At 40.0% G+C, this 21,254-nt stretch overlaps 1 protein-coding gene across 1 annotated transcript in view; it reads left to right on the top strand.

Moving 5' to 3' along the window:
* The first annotated feature begins 15,925 nt into the window (after positions 1–15,925).
* LOC118793211 (disintegrin and metalloproteinase domain-containing protein 33-like) overlaps positions 15,926–21,254 on the top strand; it is a 122,863-nt gene continuing 117,534 nt past the window's right edge. The window contains exon 1 of the mRNA XM_036551276.1: positions 15,926–16,206. Coding sequence (XP_036407169.1) covers positions 16,077–16,206 — 130 coding nt within the window. The 5' untranslated portion in view covers positions 15,926–16,076. The remainder of the gene's footprint in view (positions 16,207–21,254) is intronic.

The raw sequence follows: 21,254 nt of genomic DNA, 5'->3' as shown, positions 1-21,254 counted from the left end.
CAATAAGGGTGGGAATACATGTGGTGAAATACCGGGGGTTTGGTAATGAGATTATTTCGTCTTTGATCAGGATAGACAATAGAGTACCGGTGGTGAAATACCGGAGGTCTAGTAATTAGATTGTCTTCCCTAGCAAGAACACTTCTCAATCACCCATCGCTGGTTCCTTTAGAAGTGTCAATTGTCGCAGCAGCTAGCTGCCGCCAAAGTGATAGTTGAAGTCTATGAGCAGGACTGTGGTTACAATAAGGCCATCTTAGACAAATGAATACAGGTATTAGCATACCTTAAGTGAGAGGATCTGTGCTATCTTATGCTGCACTGAGTGAGCTGGTTTAGGGATCTAGACCAAAATCTTACACTAGTCACCCCTTCACTGTAACGTGCTGCTAAGGGAACTGGCTACCTATGCAATTTTTACATGCTAGGCCTTATAAAAATTGGAAATACAAACACATTCAATTATATTTTCCAAAACCCAAAACCCCAAAAATCAAAAGTGAAACTCGTTGTTTGCAATCTTGAGAAATGAGCTGAGAATCTAGAATCTAGAGAATCTGAATCTCTTAAAAGATGCTGTGAGACCCCTTTCTTGTCGTATTGGCAAAATTGCATTGGGATCTTGTGACATGAATGAAATCTTGGTGTATCAGAACAGGGTGAAACATTACATCATCATGAGTGATTATTCTAGTGTTTTGATGGATGTCCTGAAATTTGCATCTTTACCAGCATGGAGTTATTGAAAAAAAAAATCACTGATGGCATTTCCTGTACCTCCAGGGATATAGTGTAAATTCTTCTTTAGTATTTTTCTAAATTATTGTGACACAACTCCTACAACAATGTTGAGGACCACTCTGGAAACAGCAAAAATCTAACAATTTGGAACAATATTTAATATTATTTTAAAGATTTAACAAACTGACAAGCCCCTGACAAGTAGTTGACTGAAGTCAACTTATTTAATTGTAAAATATCCAGGATACAATTCTTATCAAATATGGAACAAAATGCAATTGGGTGTGCATTTTATATAAACCTTTAAGAAATAAAATTATAATAATAATAAACATGACTTTTTAAATTCATTTTGGAGCTTAATTCAGTTTACTTTTGCTGGATAAACTACAATGCCACAGGACCACTATAGTCCGCAAGTATATTATTTCAAACAGAAGAATAATAATTTGAATCATGTAAATTACTTTTTGATTTCATCCATGATACGTTGTGCTCTGTAGGCCATAACACCATAGTGCTGTCACTGTTTTAGGTGTCACCTCGCTCACAGGTGCCTTTCTGCTTTGCATCCATTTCTGTTCCCTTCGTTCTGTGTGATATTCTAACGCTCACAAAGCCTGTGTATTTCACCTGCAGAAAGCACGCATCTCTTTTTCGTCATATCGACTGGCACCTGGGCACAACTACATCACGTGCTGCATGCTATCATACTTACTATTGTAAAATACCAGATTCATTTCAAAATGTACAGTAAGACAGTAAGTGGATCATTATGCCTCTTATAAATTATGAAAAATCAAAAAAACAAAACAAAAAGAAATTTCCTATTTATTTTCTTTTTTCCCTTCACTCTTCTCTATCCATGTAAGCATCCTTGCTGATGTTTAAAAACAAAAATAAAAATTTTTGAACAAAAAAAAAAAGAAACAAAAAAAAAAAACCTAATTATATCAGTTTTGAACATGATAGATTCTGGATTAGTATTTTAAAATATGACCAAGAAAAGTACTAAAACAATGCTACCTATTAATTACACAGGATTTTTAGGTGGCTTGCAAATAAATAGCAGAAAGTTAACCAGCAAAGATGTTCCAATAAAATATGATAAAACGGTAGTATTCTTTAAGGTCCCAATAATTAACCATTATTGAATGCATTCTTAAAACATTAGCATTAATTTAATTTTCAAATTCTTCAATTTATTTAATTCTTTTCCTTTTATGACTACAATGACATGCCAGAACTCTAAGTGAAAATCTTACTGCAAGTTCACATCTACTTTCTGTTAGTTAATCACTTCAAAATATTATAAATACTTAATTGATATATACTAGCAAATTTATGAAATGTCACCTAATAGTATTGATTGATCCCTAAAGCACAATGTGTTCTTGTACCACTTCTTTATTTCAAATGATAAATTTACTTTCTGGCCAACCCCTGTGGTACTGCATTTGACTAACTACACTGAACAGCACAGTGCTACTGATATGTTGTGTAATTCATTATTTGTAGTTATAAAGTTATAATACGAGTACTGTTGAGAAAGATGATATATAATTAAGATCAGGAAACAGGTTCAGTGAATTCTCTACTCAACTGCAGCCTGCACATTGCAGTAAAATACATTGCATTGCATCTTTGGTGACAGAAACTTTGACCCAGGTACTTATTGCCCAGTTGTGCAACAGCACACTTCCATGGTCAAATCATGTGGCCACATACTATACTTTTGCATGTGCTAGACATAAGTGTCCTACAGCAGAGGGCTCAGTGTCTCTGTCTGTGCATTAAGTAGTACAGAGGGTGAAAGCAGCACTTACCAGCAGCCCTGCACCCCACCAGTAGGAGTGGAGCACAGACCGTGTAGAGAAGGAACAGGGTCACCCCTCCCTGCTCACTCATGGTGTCTCTGCTGGTGTCCCTGTTCTCAGACACTGAAGCTGAGCTGGGGAGAAAGATGAAGAAGTGGTGCCTTTTTGATAAAAAAAATCCTGAACTTGTGTCAGCAAATGCAGAGGAACTACACTATGATTCAGGTCAGACCTTTACAGCAATTTGCCCTGTTTTCTTTTATCTTGTTCCATCTCATGTCTTCTTCCTTCGCCTCCTCCCTGTACATAGACAGGAAGCTCATCACCGCATAGCTGGGCCTCTTTTCAGTGCATGTTGGTCCATGGGTGACTTTCTGAAGTCCTAGATTCTCACAGTCTCTCCTAATTACTCTGATTCTCTCTGTCTGAATCACCTGCCACTTGGCTTTCTGAAGATGAACACTAAACCTTGCGTAGCACTTTATTCCCAAAAAAAATGCATTAAATTGTATTCATTGTAGAGTGTAATAATGCATTTTACCGTCTTGCAAAATTTTTAAATAGTTTATGATAAAATCATGACACACCCTCTGACTCTTTCTTCAGATACCTCGTTTGCCCCCTAAAGCTAAAACATGAGTTTACTTTTGAAAATCAGCGTTTGGTGTAATAGGTTTGAAATAAACAGACTGAGAAAATTATTGAGATTAAGACGAAAAGAGATTATTGATGTTACTGACTTTTAAATTTAACGTGCCATTTTGAAAAAAAAAAAAGTTAAATGATCAATGAAATCCATAAAGCCATCAGAATGCCTGCCTTTATAGTGATATTGTGATTGTGCCCAGTCTGGTCAAACCTGACACAACATTCTCCTTCATCATAATGCATCCAGATTGCGCAGTTCATTTCACCTGCTGAATGAGCAGTGTCCAACATCGTACTGTACAGCAGGCACAAGAGTCATAACTGCAATCATTACTGCTGTGTTATGCATTTTCTTACTGGTTGTGCTTATACAAGATGGCTTACATAGGAAACATTTGCATATGAATAGAACTGGATGTTTACTGAAGCAATTCAGGTTTGATGCCTTCACAAAGGTGTAATATTCCAATTGAGGTTTTAACATGCAACCTTCTGTCCCAGCTTCCAATCTTTTTTCATTAATTCATTACTTAATCTGTAAAAAAAAATTGTCTTGATGGTATTTTGGAGAGATGTGACTATAATCATTCTTACACCGTGTGGACAACTAACCTGTGTAGATTGCACACCTTAACTCCTTGAGCTGACATACTCCGAGGTCTCTACAAAATGGATTATTTTTAGTGTAGCCTAGTTTTCTTTTTGTCTCTTTTTTTTTTTTTTTGAAAAATTAGTTAATGCAGTGAGTAAAGCTGTTACTGCTGACCTCTTGTGGTTATAGTGCAGTATGACAGTTACATATCTCAAATTTAAACCTGATGTTTGCCTGAAGCTACCACATGTGCTGCTTTTAGACATTGTGGATTATATTGTAAAAACCCTAAGTGACCCAGTGACAGTTGAAATAATGAAAGAGCATTTCTTGTTGACAAATTTCTACACAGAGGTCTTATTGAAAAATACTTTTTGGCAATTTGGCAGAACAGAGGTGTCATTTTAGACTGGACAATTTGGACAATGTATATGTTTTTGTTTTGGTTTGGTAGGATGTCAGCGACTAACCCAGCAAGTATGATGAACAAGGTGTTTCGTTGTCTCTTCATCAGATTTGTTTCCTCTTTGTCCAAAACAGATGACTTATATTACCTAGAGACTGATGACCTCTTCTTTTTCAGTTGGTGAAAAGAAACAATTGGTTTGCACCAGCTGTAACAAAGAACACTGTGGACACTGTCAATTGTCTAATTTAACACATGCCCATTCAATCATGATTCTCAAATCAACTACAAGTCCTTTGAATTATGGATGAAGATGTCCAGAGTTCATCACTGTTGGACCTAGCTAGTAATATTACAAAAAAATTATCAAACACAAGTCAATATTATGAACAGATGTAAATACATTTTCATATCAGTTTTCTTCTAAACTGGCTGTTCAAAGTATCTAGATCAACAAAGTCTGAAACATACACACGTGACTCTCTCTATCAGAAGCAGTTTACCAAATAATGCATTCCTATTATCAATAGGCGGCATATATAGATGGCAAACTGAAAATAATAATAAAAACAGGGCTGTTGATGCTAAGCTATTCTTCTACAAATAAGGGCTCAGATGTGTGGTTCCAATGAAATTAATGTAAATATCCATTAACGCTGGGTGTTTTTTTGGCATCCCCTTCCCTGTATGAGGCGGAGATCGTCTCTCTACCCTTGAGATTAAAAGTGCCCACATACTACAGTTTCTGTCTTTACAGCATCTCCTAATAGCACAGCCCAAAATATATCGCGCCACATGGGCACTTCAGTTTATTGGAAATGTGTAATGTGTCTCAGAGGTGTATTCTTAGTCTGGAGTTGGCTGAATTGTTTAGTGTTAGATGTGCTGTAACAATACATGTATCTACTGTATTTATAATTCTGACATGTCTTTGGACAGTCAATTAGTGTTCAGATTTGGGTTCAGTTCTGTACATGGGGATGACTACATAATCTTACAAAAAAAATGTAGGAGGAGAAGCTGCCAATAGTTGTAACTGGTGATCATATATGATATATATGTATATTGTAACTTGTCCTGTGTTCCTCAATAATGTACTATATATGTAAGTGATGTAGTGCCTTCCCTCATTTAGGGTTAATGTACCTGACTGCATTAAGGGGTACAGAGGATGGAAACAACACTTACCAGCAGCTCTGGTTCCCACCAGTTGGAGTGGACAGCCCAGGTAGAGAAGGAACAGGGGCACCCATCCCTCACTCGTGGTGCCTCTGCTCATGTCTGACGCCTGGTGTGTCTGTCCACACACATTGAAACTGCACCCGGGGCGAGAGATGAACAGGAAGTGGTGCTCAAAGGAAGCTCATTGTGTGAACATTTTTTGGTCAGTTTTAACAAAATAATAGTGCAAAATGGGGAAGAGGAAGATGACGCATATGTACAGAGCAGAGGGGCAAACAGTTAAGTTTCTATCTGGCTGATAATTGTGGTAATTCAACAAGCCAGAAGTGAGTCAGTACTGCCTGCACTGGTCCTGTCCATCAGAACGCCGTTGCCTTCATGACTTACATAAACTTCAGTGCAGCAAAATGGTGGGTCTCTTCTACCGGGAATTTTATTGGCATTCTGTACATAGCTGGCCAGATTCACTGTAAAAAGAACAATAGCTAGGTTATCTGCCTACTATACAAAACTCCTTGAATTAACTTCAAAGCCTTACATTTTTTACTATCATTGCATGATTACTGTATTTTTTCTGTACTTTTCCTTTTTGTATGTTTTTTTAAAAATTTATTTTATCAACCTAATATTATTTTTATTTTAATATTTGCAAATTATTTTTTACTTATGAAAGTCTCTTTTGTCATTATTTTGTTATTATTTCTATTTATTAATCCACCATTGATTAATCAATCCATTGATTCGCTGTATGATGTGACTGAATCTGTGACATGTTTCTCAAAGTGTATAGGGGGATGGGTGAAAAAAAAAAACAAAAAAAAATGGTGATTGTACCATTTATGTCTAGTATTGACAGTCACAAAAATGGTGTCTTGTACAAGAAAAAAAAATAAAACTTGAGAAAAAGTACAACAGCTGATCCAAACTCAAACGCAAAAAGTGCATGCAAAATGGCATGGAAAAAGTCAGCAGGTTTAGAAGGCAAGCCTATGAATGACGAGCCGCTTCTACAGGACCTTCAATATGGATTCAGTGTTCCAGATATACTTAGACCGAAGTTTTACATTTCATTTCATGCTTAGAACTGACATATGACCACAAGGGGGCGCATTAAAACCATTTTTCTTTAATCGAAACAACCTGAAAACGTGCTGGCTAGACTACTAGTAGACCGATGGAATTGCAAAAAAAGGGGTTGCCAGTCGGTTCATCAGTGACTACTTGGTAGCATTTCCTTGTCAGGAATGTCTTCCATTAAAAAATGCTCCTTTTATCTTACACATATATTACATTTTGTGAAAATGTGCTGCATTAGATTTTAAGGAGTGTCTATGAGGGTTTCATGCTGCACGCTGTTTTATTTTGTCCAGTTGTGTGGGCTATCCCTCCTGCTGTGTCCAGAGAATACTGTAAAACACTCTGCATTATCAAGACACTGTAGCAGGGCTGGAACACTTCCCTTGGTATCCCTGGTATTGACTGAACGCACAGCGTGGAGGCTCTGCTGTCAGTCTCAGCGGCACTGAATTCACGCAGTGAAAAATGTTTCCTGAGTGTAACTAATGTTGCTGAGACACACTGGCTCTTTGAACGGGTTCTCAGACACACAGTAGCTCTCCTCGCCAAATTAGACACTGTTGCTACTGTTGCTTTATTGCCAGTCAGGTTACTGTCTGGAAAGTTTCTATGCCAGTGAGTTCTTGTAATTTTTGACTGTGTTGGAATTCAAAACTGCATGAATGTCAACAACCACAAGTAATTTTTTTTACTGTCCTGATAAAAGTGCAGTAATAATAATGGTAGTAACAGTTATCATCACTATTTTTGATGTTATTGTTGCTGTTATGATTTCTCCTGTGAAATCATTCATTTCACTGTAGAAATGTCATGGCTACAAGCACTATAACAATTCAACTGTATAGTGTGTACATGTCAAACACACAATAATATGTTTTTCCTCAAGTTTTCTAGCTCTGTTTAAGGAGGGCATTCCACCAGTTTATTTTCAAGTACTTGATTAATCAAATAACAGCCTCAAATGGATCGATTTAACCGTGAAGAAACCTGTTTTTAACAGCAGACTGAACTCAGTGATCTCTAATATTTGAGTAGTGATTTTTTTTGTTGTTTTGGCTGTACCCTCCACCACTTTGGACTTTGTGATACAGTGATCATGGGGCTAAAGTGCAGACTGTCAGCTTTAGTTGACATTAATTAGTTGACTATTAATTTGAGCTTAAATTAATTTAATCCATACCGGATGAATGAACTGTTCAGAAATTTCAGCACATTTTGTACATAGCTCCCCATTTTAGGGTACCACCAGTAGTTAGACAATTGGTTTCACAGCTGTTTTGTAAGGCAGATGTGTTTGCATCATACGTAGCATGCGCAAGAGAGCTGTCAATATGTAGTCTTACTTCTAGGATTTGCGTTTGCCTTTGGAGTTTCTGTTCAAAACAAACATGTAAAATGTTAGCGGGTCCTACTTTTGCCAAGGGGTGTCAAACATTGTTACTATTAACACCTATGAGTGTGAAAAAGAAGCCAGGTAAAGACCTTTAAATGATGAACCAGTCCCGAATCTCATTTTGTGCCTCTGATTAACTAGTGTGCCAGTGTAGATTTATGCTCGATTCTGGTCTTGTCCCGATGATCGAACATCTGTAGTGTAGCTGGGAACTATACCATCAGTGCACTTGTATATAAAGCAAATCAAATTTCTGCAGAATTAGGAGCGTGAAGGGAACTTTCTAACCTCTTCTATTTTGAGCTCGCAAATGCAGGCCTTCCCACAAAGCATGATGGGAACAGTCACAGTTTGGGAAGTACGTCCCCCTATCCACTTTTAATGACACAGCTTTAATGCATTAAGGCTCAAGGTTTCAAGTGGTCCATCTTTTGGAAAATAATTATTTCAGACTTCTGTAACCAGTGCGGACGTATTTTAATTACTTACCAGCAAATGCACAGATTATGTGTAGGGTTATTTCTTTTTTGTAAACAAAATTTTTCCTTTTTTTTTTTCCTCTCATTCCACAGCGCCTCATTGGTATAATTACAGATGTGAGATTATGTGAGGTGGCAAGAAAAAAATGTAGCATTGACCTTTGACTTAAGTCTAAGATTTGCGCGCCATGAAGGCAGTTATGCGCTTCGGGCGGAGCAACCCCAAAATCTGGGTGTTTCTTATGTAAACACCATTTACACGTATTCTATCCTTGATTTAACGCGATTTTCAGCTCCGCGCTTCTGAGGAATGTAGTAAGTCAAGCGCCACTACCTGGCGAAACACCATATTGCCTTTTAAATCGGTGGTAGGCCCACTGTTAACATTATTATAAATGTACAAATAAAGTTCAAAATTTACGATATTTGTGTGTCATTATTTTTAAACTACAGTAATATTTCTTATAACCATATATTACATTGTTAAACGGAAAAAAAAGGTTTTACATCACATGGTATTGTGAACAAACCTGGTAAATAATTAGTTCAATTAGAATAAAACAGAAATATCAATTAAGATGAGTATAAATAGCAGAGCGTTACCCATTCATTAATCAATTTAGCTAACAGAGTGTGCTTTGGAAGAGTCATGATGAGTGATTACTGATGAATTTTTAATAACAGGCAACTCAGCATGAGTTCAAGCGTGGACTTTGGAACATGCATTTTGTTGCACCTTTTCCTCAACAGTGCGTTTTTATTAACCCTTTCGCGCTTACGGTCACAACGGTGTGATTAGGCGTTTAGCGTGTATGCTAAAACTGGTGCGATTAGAAGACTAGATTGGAAAAAATTCTAGCTAATTTTAGCTTTGATGAGACAGCGATTTAACATTAAAAAATATAGCAAATGCTAACTGAAAACTATGAGAAACTTAATAACGCTAATGAAAACATGGCGAACCATGTGACGTAGCCTAACACGCGCTACATATCTTAAAAATAAGTTATGTGCAAAAGGGTTAATGAATCTCCATACATCAAACGTATCTTTATACATACGCCCAACACATTTGTTGTTTGGTATATTTGCTTAATTTTATGTCATACACAGAAACAAATACTTTCCTTTGAGGCGATTCGTAATATAGCTCTCTCTTTGCATTTATTTTCAAAATCAGAGTCTGGTTTATGCTTTGAATGGATTTCAATGGCATTCACATGCTTATGTAAATGCATATATCCACTTTCCACGTTTTCTCGACAGCCAAAATAAACGAAGTTGTGACTCAGTCTACTTCTATTTTAGATAAATCACGCCTCTTTTATGAGCCCGACTTCATTCTAAAGTTAAGCGCTGTGGGCGTGATCGGAGCGCGCAGGAGAGAATACGCGTAACAGAAATGGGCGTAACTGGAGTCGCGCAAAAAAAAGCGAATGGGAGAATACCCCCCTAAGAGAATATGTTGTTCTGCCACAGTGAGTTCGGAAGGTTAAACATAAAGTGTGAAAATTCAAATTACAGGTAATTACACAGCCTATTCTAGAAACATGAAGCATAAAATGTAGTTCAGAACGAAAACAAGGAAATGTAATCTCCCTGAATGAACCAAAATGCAACTTCTGAGAATGCTTAATGTTTCCTTAAGAATAATGACAGCTCAAAAGATTGAGTGCCATCCTACAGTACAATAGAATGAAGCTGATTGATTTGATGCAGTACCTGTGGGAACAAGGATTAGGTCAACCTGAGAGACCTACCCTATGACCCTCAAAATAACAACCAATCCCATTCTAGTAAACACCTTTCATTGTCACCCTATCAAGTGGAGTTCATCCAACCAAACTGACCCACCAATATGGCCCACACTGTTTGTTTTCACTGCAAATATTCACGTGGTGTAAGTGTGTTGGCACTCCCTAAACAACACCAGCATTGCCAACAGCATCGAATGAGGCATGGATGGCTGAAGCCTGATGACAGCACACCACTAGAGCTCCCAAGTGTCAAAAAGCTTTACCACCAGGGACAGGAAACATATCTGCTGTCTGGGTCTTTGTCAGGTGAGGCGCAGGCTTGAAATGAGTGAGAGTGGCACTACCCTGCTAGTTTGTTGATAAAGTTTTGACAAATGTCAGTGCCAGAGTGTGTATCTCTACCCTCTTCTGAAGTCATCACAAAGACTCAAGCAAGGCAGCTCTTACGAGGGAAGCTCCATTGTCATTTTTATTCTCTGTGATCTCCAATGAATTATGAACTCAGAGGGGATGTATAGTACTCACACAAACTCTGGCCCTACACGGAGGGCCTACCCTCTCACGCAGAGCTCCCTCCCAACGCCCTTCTGGAACATTCTGTGAGGGATGAGGTACTGTGCCTTTTGTGGTTCCCTGGAAAAAAAAGGACCTCTTGTCTGCAGTATCCGACACCTCATAAGGGAATTATCCTGACAGAGAGTCCCAATTATTCAGGCCATAAGCTTCAGCAAATTCATTTTATTCTGTTACCTGTTTATGACATCTTTCATCTTTTACCTGCTCACCTGCCAGCCATTTCCAGATGGAGGGTCCAGTGTATTTGGAAGTATTCCTCTCAGAAACAAAATGAGCTGCGAGAATTTCAAGAGGTCCTTTCAGTCAACATTATTGTACTAGTCATTGTCATTACTCTCATAACTGCCGTAGGTGTTGTGTTTTGGCAGTGCAAGAAGAGTTGAAATTTCAGTCTTCCACGCCTTAATGTAAGCACATGTGAAAGCAGTCTGCAGAATTCATTACAAAAGTGAAGCTTTAAAAAGAGGCAACAGTAGAACATAGGTGCAACATGGAACACAGTAGGTTAAGGCAGAGGATAAAGAATGAGGTGCCCTGTTTTTGATCTTATCTGCCGAGGAATTCTGTCTTGAAAAGAGCATTCTTTTGCTTATGATAAACAGCAGACAGGCGATCCAGAAACATTATCGTCAAGGAATGTTGAGAATTGACAAAAACCTGGCATGAGACCACACACCCCCACATCTCTTATTCCAGGAAGTATAAAGAGTTTCATGTTCTTTCTGGGGGCATGTGAAATCCGGACCTTTCTATTCAGTACATTTAACATTTAATGGGAGTCTTCATGTAGTGACACATGTGCAGTCACTCCTATCAGAACCACAACATGCTGATAACAACTGAGGAATGATGACAGTGAATTGAGCATGTTGAGTTTGCACTTGAAAATATCCCAACTCCCCACCCACCCACTGACACACACACGCACACACACACACACACAGAAAATATTGAGGATGAGAGATGTGTTTGATGTTCATGCCTAATTCACAATCAGCCCTCATCAGAGATTGCTGCTTATGAATTTTCACTGAAGCATCCCCCCCCCCCCCCCCCCCCCATCCCACTGGGTCTGGCTCCATCTTGAAGGCAAGAGAGAACTTCACTTCAGGAAGATTACTGGTTCAAATAAAGGTCAAATCATAATCACAAGAGATAGCTGCAGCCTCTAATAGGAAATGATCTACAATGAGTTTCATTCATTTGATTATCCTGCCTTTATGTGGCTAATCAAATTTCCGTTGAACTGAATTCAGATAATGGGTTTATTTAATGGGTTCCTGTTTGCATGAGGGCAGCCCATCTGTTTCTGGGGTGACAGTATGGCTCAGTGGTTAAGGAGCACTACTTATAACCCAAAGGTAGTGCAGTTCCCAGGCTGGGAACTGGAGTTATACTGCGAATACCTTTAGTAGATGTGAAACTGTATGAATGGCTTAAAACAGAATTAATGGATGTCTTACTGTATCAAAGTATCTGTCCTTCACGAAAACAAACATATAGTTACTGTTCCTCCTCATCTCCTGCTGCAGGTTTTATGTGTCTACTAGGCTAGCACACGCCACGCTGAAAGCAGTTGTTCATTTGTAAAATCTTTGACGGAAGGAGATTTGTGAATATCTCATTACATTTCATGATCACAAACATCCTTACCTGGAGTAACAACACTGTTGCATGCTGTAGTGCTTGTATTTTACAGACAATACTGTGTAAGAAGTGTGGATAGATATTTACTTTCACATTCTTTATGCCTCATTCAAAAATACAGTCAAGTGTCATGCTTGGCACATGAGCCTATAACTCTGTTATTAAGCGTGTTCAATCAGACTGTGCACCAGGGTAACAATGAACTCCTGGTTTTACAAAGCAATGGAGTCAGCATGCAGCCTGTCAGGGGTACTCTTACTCTGTCACATGTTCCCCCCTCTTTTTGGGAGTATACCATCATTGTCCCCAATGTTGCAGGTGCTGCAAATTCTGTATTTCTGCTCATGCTCAGGATCTACCCCCCACACTGGCTGCTCTTAAAGCTGGTGTAGAGTAAGATGTGTTCTTTTGTGAGGTGGTGTAATGGAAACAGACTGGGATCCAAGAGCGGTTAACCAGGTTTAACAACGCAAGGCAAAATCGTAGTCAGGGACAAAACCGGTCGGTAACAAGAAGCAGCAGTGCAAAATCAGATCCAAACACGAACAAGGTCCAAACAACAGGCAAGGGTCAAAACCAGTAGACAAAACACAGAATGGCAGAGAGCAGGCTCAGTAGTGTTGTAACAAACAATACCTCACAATGAGGCAGCAGAAACTGAGTCTTTAAGTAGCCAGGACTTGATTGAGGAATGAGTCACAGGTGCACTTGATGAGTGGGTGTGCTTGAGCCGGGCTGAACTGGGCGTGGCTGAGCTGGCTGACCGGGAGCGGGTGTGACAGATGGAAATGGAGGATTAAGAGCAGACTGCAGCAAATTGTGAGCGGGACGCAGAGCGGCTGCCCTGCCATAACAGAAAGCATCCCTTCGTCGATCAGACTGAAATGAATTCTTACCCCACAGCTCCACAGAAGAACAGAGTGTGGCAGAAGTGCGCCAAACTGTCAAGATAAAAATCGCTTCGGCTCGTCTCTCATAAATCCGTCCCCCTCCGTTCTGACTCACCGCTAAAAAACCGAGGTTCGTGGTCTATTTTCCGGCATGTGGTGGTGATATAAAACTGAAGAAGCGCAGAGATTTAGGGGTAGATTGCTCTTGGGATGTTTTCCGTTCCGTAAATAAAGAGGGCTCAGCTGATGGGCATTGTGATTCTCTAGACACTGTGTCTTTTCAGTGCTTTACTGAATAGCTGTGTGCAGTCAGGACAAGATAGTGGATGGCACAAAATAAGCCTTCTGGTTGGACATGTTGTCCTTTGATTGTTCAGATTTCTTGGAGAACGCACTGCTGAGATCAGTTTGCTTATTATTTCTGGATCATCTACTTCACTTGAAAAAAAAAAACTCCTAGTTAACTAATAGTTAACTGAGCTAGCAAATCTGACCAAACTGCAAATGATTAATACATTTGCAATCACACATGAATAGATATACAATAATGCAGCAATAACAATTAAAATGTTACATGCTCAATGAAGACTTATCCTAAACTGTGACAGACATAATGGTCTGAATGAGCCATTGCCATATCAAACACCCTGAGACTGAACGAGAGAAAATTAGTTTTTATCTAAGCAGGTATTGACTCAGTGCTTATCTGGTGCATGTCTATAACGCTTTCTTGCTTCATGTGTTTAAAACCTCAGAGTTGAAAGGGTTTGTGCTGGAGCATTGTCTTGAGACAGGCATCACCAAAGCATAGCTGCTCTTCCATTATGTGTGTTTCTCTCTCCCTCTCTTGTTCTCTGTCTCTCTGCTGAAAAGATTGTAGAAACATCCCCTCAGAGGAAAAACTCAGAATGTGTTTTTTTTTCTTTTTTTGGTCAGGGGGAGGGGTGCGGGGGAGAAGGAATGGGCAGTTGGATTCTTTAAAGTCCTGCTAAGTGCAAAAGCACAGTAACTCACCTTGGATCATAAGAACACCTGCTTTGCCAGTATTAAACAGAAATAGATGTAATTAATGGAGGCATGAGTCCACTAAGTGCTTTGCTATCACTTTTTTTCTGTTCGGAGAGATACAAATAGACAAGCTACCCTTATATAGAATGTATTGCATTTGGCTTTGTACGCCTATCTGCCTCAAAATCATGCAGTAAAGGCGTTTTACCACTAGAGGTCGAGATAGTGTGAAAGAGGGCGTGGTTTTTTGCGATCACACTTGATTTTGTTGCCTTGCAGACTATAGGAAAACCTATTAAAAAGTTTACAGTTAACAGTTAACAGACATATTCAACTGTTTGTAATGTGTGACTATTGCAATCAAAGGGGCATCCTCTTTGCAGTTATCTGTGGTGGTAAATCACAGAATTGTTTCATTCTACTAATAATTTCATGCTACATGCTAATTTCAAGGCTACAAATGCTCAAAATGAATCAGTCGGCACAGTTTTGATGTTTCTATACAAGATGGTCAAATTATATTCAATATTAAATAACATTGATTTTAGATTATATTGAAATATGCCATATTTGTTTGGTTCGGTAGCAACATTCCTGTGTGGGGGGAAAAACAGCAATAACAAAAAACAATGTTACATTTGACGTTATTGTATGGTTTGAGGAATAGGCCTGCCATGAGTCAGACGACCTTTTCTTCGACGAAATAAACATTACATTTGACGTTAAGTGTCCACCCTTCCACGTCGTCAGGCTTGCAAAATTGACAATGAAAAAAGATTCACCTGCTGTGACTTGCACTGCCGCAGGCAGGACTGCTTTGTCAGTGACAGTTCCTTCGAGCAATGCATGGGGCGCTCATATCGGCTGAAAGCTCTCCTAAGCCGCCCACCCCCCCACCCCCCCCAACACAACCATCCCACCCTGCTCTCCGGTCCATTTGCGATGCCGTTGCAAATTAATTGCGTATACGATGTACAAGCTCATCTGCTAAAATGAATGAATGCCATTATTTTTTGCTCAGACGTGTCAGAGCCTGCCTTAATTAAAGTCAAATAATGGTTTATCTTTAACATTAAAGCGAATGGATGGCTTTTCTAACAAATGGCTCATTGATATAGGCCTGCGTTTGTGGAATGATTTAATTTTCTCAATGACTTTGTACTGATGTAAAGGCTAGAATTAAGCGTAATGATGGGTACCTTTCTAGCAGACGGGCAGCCTACAATAAACTTGTCCGGAGATTAATGAATTAAGAAAACAAGAGAAAGCCAAACCCTCAAGAGAAAATGTAATGGCTTAAGGAAATTATCATCGATTTAGAGGAACTAGGTTGGTTTTCCACTCACTTCCTCAAAGTGCGATCAGAGATGAGCCAGTCCAGTTATGTGTGATTAGTTTTTAGTGTCTTTTGTTTACTGATTACTGGGTTTATGGCAAAGCCCTGACCGCAAAACAGCGTTTCCTTCTCACCAATTATTTAAGTGATTTGTACGACCTACACATATCCATCGAATAGATCCTAGATCCTAGTAGGCAGGGCAGCATAGCGTATTGATTTCATCTGGGGTAGGGGCTGCGGTGTCTGTGTGTGTGTGTGTGTCTGTGTGTGTGTGTGTGTGTGTGTGGGGGGGGGGGGGGGGGGGGGGGGGGTTAATAGATTTATTTTTGATCCGATGCTAAGCCGCAAGTTGACTCGTGGCGTCACTCTCTGCGCGGGGAACAGCGCCGAGCTCGCCCTCGCAGGCAGATCCATGTCTTGTTTTCCTGCGCGCCCCTGTTTCTCACGGAGAGGCAGCGGGCGGAATCAGTGCGACCGACGAGGGGGAGAGAGGAGACGGATAGCGGTACTCCAGAGGACTAGGGATGTACACCAAACACAGGCAGAAAAATATCCCGATCGCATCGACGGAATGTGGACGCTCGATATTATTTGCATTCCTAATACTACTGAACACCGTACTGGAAACTGTGAGCGGAGAAGCCGGAGAACAAGGTAAACGGGGGCACACGCCGCTCTTTGTAGTTTGAAAGTTCTACCTCGTCAACCAGTTGCGCGTGCTTGCACGCGAGCGAAATGGACAAGATGTTTCGCAAAGGCTGCTGATATGGTGCAGCTGTTGTTGATATGCCTTTCAGATGTAAATATTTGTCTGTCTGCGCCTCTGGCCCTCGTGATTAATGAAAACGTGCAGTGATTATTGCAAGCCTCGGAACTTTCAAGGCAGTTGCTTTGCCGTTGCAATTGCCATAAAAGGATAAGTGTTGAGACGGGATCATGCAAGAAGTATGTCGGATATCTTAAAGTCGCCACCATATACATGTTTAAATGTTAAGATGTAAGAATCGTCAGCGGGTCTAACTGAGTGTAAAAAGTTACCAAATTGTCGCCCATAGGTCGGTATGAGTTTTTTAAAAAAACATTTGCATTCATATGCTTGTCATAGTAGGGTCTTGTGACATAAAAGATGCGTATCCTTGAGATCTCGTGCTCTACAAGATGAATTACTGCGTGAAAGCCAGTGATGTTCCGAGCGAAGTCGACTGAAAGCCGTATCTGAGGTTTTAAGAAAAATAATTCTGATTTGAGCAGACCGCTCAAGTGACAGTTTACAAGTCTGTTTGAGCATATCACTTTATAGGAACGTAAAAATACAAGTGAGTTAAAATAGACTGTAAAATTTAAAAAGTGTCACTGTGTGAGAATGCCCATTACAAAATGTAACCTACTGTAATTTAACGTATTGTTTCCTAATGAATTCTTAAATTCTCGTCGGATAGTTGAAGTGAATGAATATGGTTTAGGCTATGTGGCTTTTTCTTCAGAAAGGATTAAGACGTCCTCCGCTTTTTTTGTTGGTATAGCCTCGACCGCATTTCACCAATGGACGGAATAATATTTTTATGAGATTTGCAGAGCTTGCATAAACCAAGTATTTTGCCTAGGCGGTTTAGAGGATCAAGAAACCATATTTAAATAATACTAACCTACTGAGGCAATTTTGTCCCGAGGACACAGTAAACAGCGTTTCTATGCCATGGTCTTAGTATGAAAAACGAAAAATGTCACGTCCATACAGTATATCAAACTGTCGCATTCCTCCCCGATTTTGATGTAACTCTCAAACACATTCGAGGCAACTCTTCCGTATCACTTCGTGCATTTTTATCGCTACATTCTTCATCGCTTGCAGGTCCATAGTACCCCCGCGGAGTGTAAACAAGCGTAGAGCGCAACAGGTATCGTGTTTCCAAACCGCGGTGTGTCGAGAGCAAAAGTGGTTTGACCCCGCTGAAGCAAGACTAAGGTTTTGACAGCTGAACATAATTAAATAGACGTTCACTCACAAAAAAATAAATAAGCAAAATAAGCAAATTGAATCACAATGGGAAAAGTCAATAATTAAATCAATAATAATCTGTAAATAAATGGGTAGGTAATACATTTATAGACCAAAATGTATATTTTGATTGTTCAGGGTTTTTGGCTAGGAAAGCTTGTCATGCACTAAGTAATATTTAGAGTTATATTCATAAGCAATATTTACAATTGATCTAAATAGGTGAGAAATGAGGTCCAGGTGATATGATAAGGTTTAAGTACCATATTGTAGTGTGTGCTGTGTAGTGAGAGGTTCTCCATAGTGGAGTGGTCTATCATTAAGAGAAGCCATTGGTTCATTCAGATCTGGGTTTGTCATTCCAGATGAGTAAAATGACTTTCTTGCCTGCAGTAGATGAAAGCAGAAGATATGTGGACTGCATAACATATAGTACCTACTGTTAAACATTTGAGTATTCTTGCTTTAGCGGTGTAGACTGAAGCTCACCAAAAACTACCATCCTTTTGGTTCATTTTATGGGGTTACTTTTTGGTGTGGGTGATGTGTCATGTTGTGTGATAATTCAGCTTGGACGAGTAGTTGTTGCAAACGGCAATTGTAAATGTGAAATGAAACAGGGAAACTGAAAGACACTAAATGATTATGCTGCTGCTCATTGCACCAACATTAACCCCCTCCTTCTCTTATGACAGAATTATAGGCTCATCTGGTTCTTTTCTCACTACTCCTTCTCAGGTAATATATTAAATGATAAAGCAAAGACAATTCTTTGCTGCACCGTTTAATGCTTGAGGTCTTTCGTGAAAGAAAACGTCCTGAGTGGTCCTTTCACAACGTCAAGGAGTGCGCCCATTTCAGTTCTGCCATCTTTGGCCTTCTTCGGTGTTAAAGAGTGAGCCAAGTTGAAGTGTAGCTGAATTTTGACTTGTAAACACCCCGCATGCTGAACTGTAAGTCAGGAGCCAAGATCTGAGCAGGTATGTGGTTGGAGAGTTTCCAGTATCAGTTAGAGAGGCAATCATCTCTAGCCATCGTAATACTGTTTCATTTAACAGTTCATGTCATCCCACTCTCATCCAATGCAGCCAGTTCAAACTGGTTTTCAAATAAAGCTGAATACGATATTACTTTTGCGAAGCAGCCGATAGTACACTCACAACCTGGAAAGGATACACTCTGCATTGTTTTTGCCCATCTGTTCCTTGTATTGCATAACGCATGGTGCTTCCATATAAAATGACTGGTTTCATACATCTTAATGTGCGCAGTGAAGATGCTAATGTTAAAAAAATTATCTTGTTTATTTTATTGAACAGAGACTCTTATCCAGAGTGATCTGTGAGGCTAACATGATGTCTCAATAGAAACATGAGTAACAGTAATATAAGTGTGAAGCAGCCAACATTACAGTAAATATGCAGTAAGGTCAAAAAACTATGGAAAAAGCTACCTGTAGCATCCCTCCAGATTGGGATCAGCTTGTCTGGGTTGGGATGGTGCTGGCTGAGCTGGGAGAGATCACTGAATTCCATAATCAAGGGCCGGGCCCTCAGATCTGCTCCAAAATGCCGGAAAGCTGGAAACAAATCAGCCAAGCAATGGCCTTCTGATTCAAACCACATCCTGACCTTTGACCTTTATTCATTCTAACTGCAGTGTATCCATCCTTGAATTTGAATAACAAATTTAAGCAAGCAGAATTTTTTCCATTTTGTACATATCTTTCAATGATTCAATAGACTGACAACTCAGTTTGTGTAGAAAAAAAAAAGAAAATTGAAAAAAGCTCATTTTTATGCTTAAATTTGCAGCTCAACATTATTTAACATTGCTGAGGCTGCAGAGTGATTGAATGCAGTGTATTGCAGTGCTGATTCTATGCTGTGGTGTTTGTGGTTTGAGGTAGACATGCCCCTCAACATTTTAGGCATCAGGCACCGGTAATGACATCTTTCTGTTTGCTTGCATAGTGCTGTGGATGATTCATGGTGGCTGTAAAAAGACATTACTGCTCTTTATGCAAATGAGTTCCTGTTAATGATCAATGTTAGGTGGAAACACAGTTCTGCGGCAAGGAGAACCACTACAAATTTTCATTTCACTCCAAATTTTATTTATTTATTTTTGCTTGAAATGAACTACTTTGACTGTTTTATTACTTTGGTTTCAGAATTCATGACGTGAGATTCAGTAAGACTGAGACTGTGTTTTTGCTGGCTTTTGTGAACTTGTTGAAAAGGTGCAGAGAGTGATACTGTTAAAAGAGTAAACCCAAATCCATGATGATGGTCTCGGTGAGAGATTTGTTAAGACAAATTAATATCAAGCTTATTCATGCAGAGAAAAGCCCCAGGTACACTCTAAGTCAGCCTGCTGAATTTTTTAAGGGGCTGACCTTGTAACCTGAAAGTTGAATGTCCACTCCCAGGCGAGGCATTGTGTTTGTGACCTTGAGCAAGTTTCGCAACCTGAGTGGCACCACTGAAATATCAAGCTGTATAACTGGATAGAGCAAATGTTAGCTGTGTAAGCTGAGGGATGCCTGCCAAGGAGATAAGTCGCGTAGAAAGGGAAAGCCTAATACCATCCGATTCAAAAGCAAGTGGCTCGAGCCAGAAGGATGTAAATGGGCCTGTGGCGATCCAGACCGCAGGCAGCGTTGTTTGTTTAGGAAAGAGAGCTACATGTCTTTGCGAAGACAGTTTACATTTGTGCCTTCCTGCTCAGAGAGTCCTCCTGCTCCCAAACGGTCTCAGAGTCCAGGGTTTGATTGAATTTTCTGCTTCCTCTGAACACCCTGTCAGCCCGGCCCTCAGGGGCAGGTTCACACAGAAAGGATTTTTATGATAAAAAAAAATGAGCGCATCGCGTCGAAATAGACGCCCGCAGTCGTGACGTCACAGGAAGACGAGAGAGGAGGTGTGTTTCCCACTACGCTGCATGGGCTCTTTTGCTTCAGTATGTATTCGTCCTGACGCTTTAGTCCTGTGGAGAGGGGCCTGTAATTCGAGGGGTGTGTGTGCGCTGTGTAGCCCCTGCAGGGGTGGGTCAGCGGACCATGGTGCATTTCTCCCATTCACACCTGGGCCCTAAACCCAAAACTCACGGGTCCACCCTTGGGCTCCCTTTTAACATCTGAGAGAGCCTCGGCGAAGACTTAACCTCACTGATTTATCGGGCCGCTTTGACCTTGAGAAAAACACGGGAAGCACCCAGCTGAAGGTAAACCACATGGCTACATTCTGCGTATTGTCTCCCTAAACTGCTGGATTTTCTGGCAGAGCCATTGGGACTGAGCAGTTTGAGTAACCGTCCTGGATGGATGCTGCTGCCCTTTTTTGGCTGCAGCCGAATGATGCAGTCCTGAAAAACAGATGTGTCCCTCGCTCACTGAGTGAGTGGCTCCCTCAGCAGGGAGCCACAGTGAACATATTTTAAAAAAGTAAATAAAAGAAGAATAGAGGTAAATGAAAATGGCATTTTAACCATAATGGGCATTGAACAGTGCTGGTTTGGTTCTTGTTTTATTGTTTCCAGTGCAGAGGCTTGTAGCTGTATCAGACTTTTGGCCAAATCCCAGTCTTCTAGTCTGATGCAGAATGGGAGGGTAGCATGTGACTCTAGATACTGAGGGGAGGCACCATCTATGGTGGGAGTTCCCACAGTTTTCATCATCTTACCAAAATACACATCTGAAATA

Source organism: Megalops cyprinoides, chromosome 18 (assembly GCF_013368585.1).
Source record: "Megalops cyprinoides isolate fMegCyp1 chromosome 18, fMegCyp1.pri, whole genome shotgun sequence".
NCBI lineage: Eukaryota > Metazoa > Chordata > Actinopteri > Elopiformes > Megalopidae > Megalops > Megalops cyprinoides.
Note: the sequence above shows the minus strand (reverse complement) of the source record. Positions and strands in the feature narration are given on the sequence as shown.